We start from the raw sequence: 2,474 nt of genomic DNA on the forward strand, positions 1-2,474 counted from the left end.
TGTCGTCAGCAAAGAGGATGCTTTTAACACGTTTTAAGACTTTTGGAAGGTCATTTGTGTACAATATAAATAGCAGGGGTCCTAATACAGAACCCTGTGGTACTCCACAAGTTATGTCATATGATTTTGATTTGAACCCCTTGTAGTTAACATATTGTTTTCGACCACGAAGATAACTTTTAAACCACTCGAGTGCCGTACCTCTAAGACCATAATGGCTCAGTTTTTTTTAAAGTATTGATTGATCGATCGTGTCAAAAGCTTTAGAAAGGTCCAGGAATAATGCCAGAGTGTTCTCTCCGTGTTCAAGTGCAGTGTAGGTGTCAAACAGAAGCTCAGTGACCGCGTTCTCAGTCGAGTGCTTTGGTCGAAAACCGTATTGGCTTCCGTATAGCAAGTTATGCTTTGCAACAAAGCTGTACAGTCGTTTATGAACGACCTTTTCCAAAATTTTGGAAAAGCTTGGCAACAGAGATATTGGACGATAGTTAGTAAAGTAATGCTTTTCTTTGGCTTTGTAAATGGGGATCACTTCAGCGATCTTCATATCATCAGGAAAAACTCCCTCCGATAATGATTTGTTTACAAGATGTGATAAAGGAGTGGCCAACGATTGACCAAGTTGTTTGACTAGATTCATGCTGATACCGTCGTGACCGGCGCTTTTCTTTGGCTTAAAGCTGTTTATTAGTTTAGAAATTTCATCTGGGTCGACAGGATTAAGAAACATCGATTGAATTGTGGACGATTGACCAAGATACTCAGCAAACGAGTGATCAGAGCATCCAATTTGGTCTGCATATTTCACACCTATGGTAGCGAAATATTCACAGAACCCATCTGCAATCTTTTTAAGGTCAACTTCCTTTTTTCCATGAACATAAAATACATCCGAGATACGAGACTTGTCGTTGGATTTGTTAATGATTGAGTTAATCACTCGCCAAGTCTTCCTTGAGCATGATGACAGGGTTTAATGTCATGCTGCAATCGTTGATCTCTGTACGACATCTGCACCATAACGTAACGGTCTAGTTATTGTCATACGCACCTTTGTGATCAGATGGGAGAAGATTAGAGAGAAACATCCAGAAGCCAGAAAATCACAAAGAAGCATAGTTTTGCAGCAATGACCCCTTCTGGTCATGGACATCCATGTGACATCAGCTGAATCTCACTTTCTTCATAACCAACCTCAGACAGCTCCCTTGTTTGTGAACAATAAGTCATTTTCTCCACTATGAAATCTATTTCCCAAGGCAAACATCATCTTAGGACACTCTTCAAACTCCACCCTACATTACAATTATCATCATGTGCCAGCTCCTGCGCTGGTCTCTGCTCTCAGCTTGTCAACAATTCTTTATTAGATACATATGGGCATCCAAATGTGAGTACACAAACTGAGAGGCGGGAACAACAAGGCAAGCAGTGACTGTAATCTCTGCTGCAAAGTGGAAGGTTGAATTAATGAACTGCTAACAATGTGCATTTGTTTGCATTTATATGAACAACAGTATCAAGTATACTGTATGCATTCATGTAAATTCAACAAAAGGTGAAACCGATTGAATAATATAATGAATAATTATTCAAATTAGCCATATTTATCTCCCAAGGGTTATTCACGATGGCTTGGTTTCTGTATGATGTCATATGTATAACACAGAGGACGGTCACGAGAAGAGGGCCGAGAGAGGAGGGCCGAGAGAGAAGGGCCGAGCGAAGAGGGCCGAGAGAGGAGGGCCGAGAGAGGATGGTCGAGAGAGGAGGGCCGAGAGAGAAGGGCCGAGAGAGAAGGGCCAAACGAAGAGGGCCGAGAGAAGAGGGCCGAGAGAGGACGGTCACGAGAGGAGGGCCGAGAGAGGAGGGCCGAGAGAGAAGGGCCGAGCGAAGAGGGCCGAGAGAGGAGGGCCGAGAGAGGAGGGCCGAGAGAGGATGGTCGAGAGAGGAGGGCCGAGAGAGAAGGGCCGAGCGAAGAGGGCCGAGAGAGGAGGGCCGAGAGAGAAGGGCCGAGCGAAGAGGGCCGAGAGAGGAGGGCCGAGAGAGAAGGGCCAAGCGAAGAGGGCCGAGAGAGAACGGTCACGAGAGGAGGGCCGAGAGAGGAGGGCCAAGATGGCCTCTGATAAGAAAAGAGCCACAACTACTGACCATGTTGTGAATTACTGCAAGGATATAGAATAGATAAAGCGTATTGATGCAAATGGATGTAGACTGTATGATAGGTTTTGAAAAAGCTTTGAAAAGTGCCTTCATTATTGACTAAAGTATTGAGTATTAATTTTGTTGGCAATTAAAATGTTCTCATAACATTACCCTGGAAATATGTTAGCAGTTATGTATGATGGTATTGAAACCTGCAGCATTATCTTTGTCTTAGGCCATGCTTCAAATATATTTTTACCAATAAAAAAATATAACAATATTTTGTTTTCCCTATAGTGTAACAATTATTTCCAGGAAATGTATATGGA

The 2,474-nt window shown here is 43.1% G+C and overlaps 1 protein-coding gene across 1 annotated transcript; it reads left to right on the forward strand.

Annotated features, from left to right (window-relative positions):
* Window positions 1–1,656: 1,656 nt before the first annotated feature.
* Window positions 1,657–2,184, forward strand: LOC130189846 (octapeptide-repeat protein T2-like). The gene has a single exon (XM_056408816.1). The coding sequence runs from the start codon at window positions 1,657–1,659 to the stop codon at window positions 2,182–2,184; it is 528 nt and encodes a 175-aa protein (XP_056264791.1).
* The last annotated feature ends 290 nt before the right edge of the window (window positions 2,185–2,474 follow it).

This window comes from Pseudoliparis swirei, chromosome 24, assembly GCF_029220125.1.
Source record: "Pseudoliparis swirei isolate HS2019 ecotype Mariana Trench chromosome 24, NWPU_hadal_v1, whole genome shotgun sequence".
Classification (NCBI taxonomy): Eukaryota; Metazoa; Chordata; class Actinopteri; order Perciformes; family Liparidae; genus Pseudoliparis; species Pseudoliparis swirei.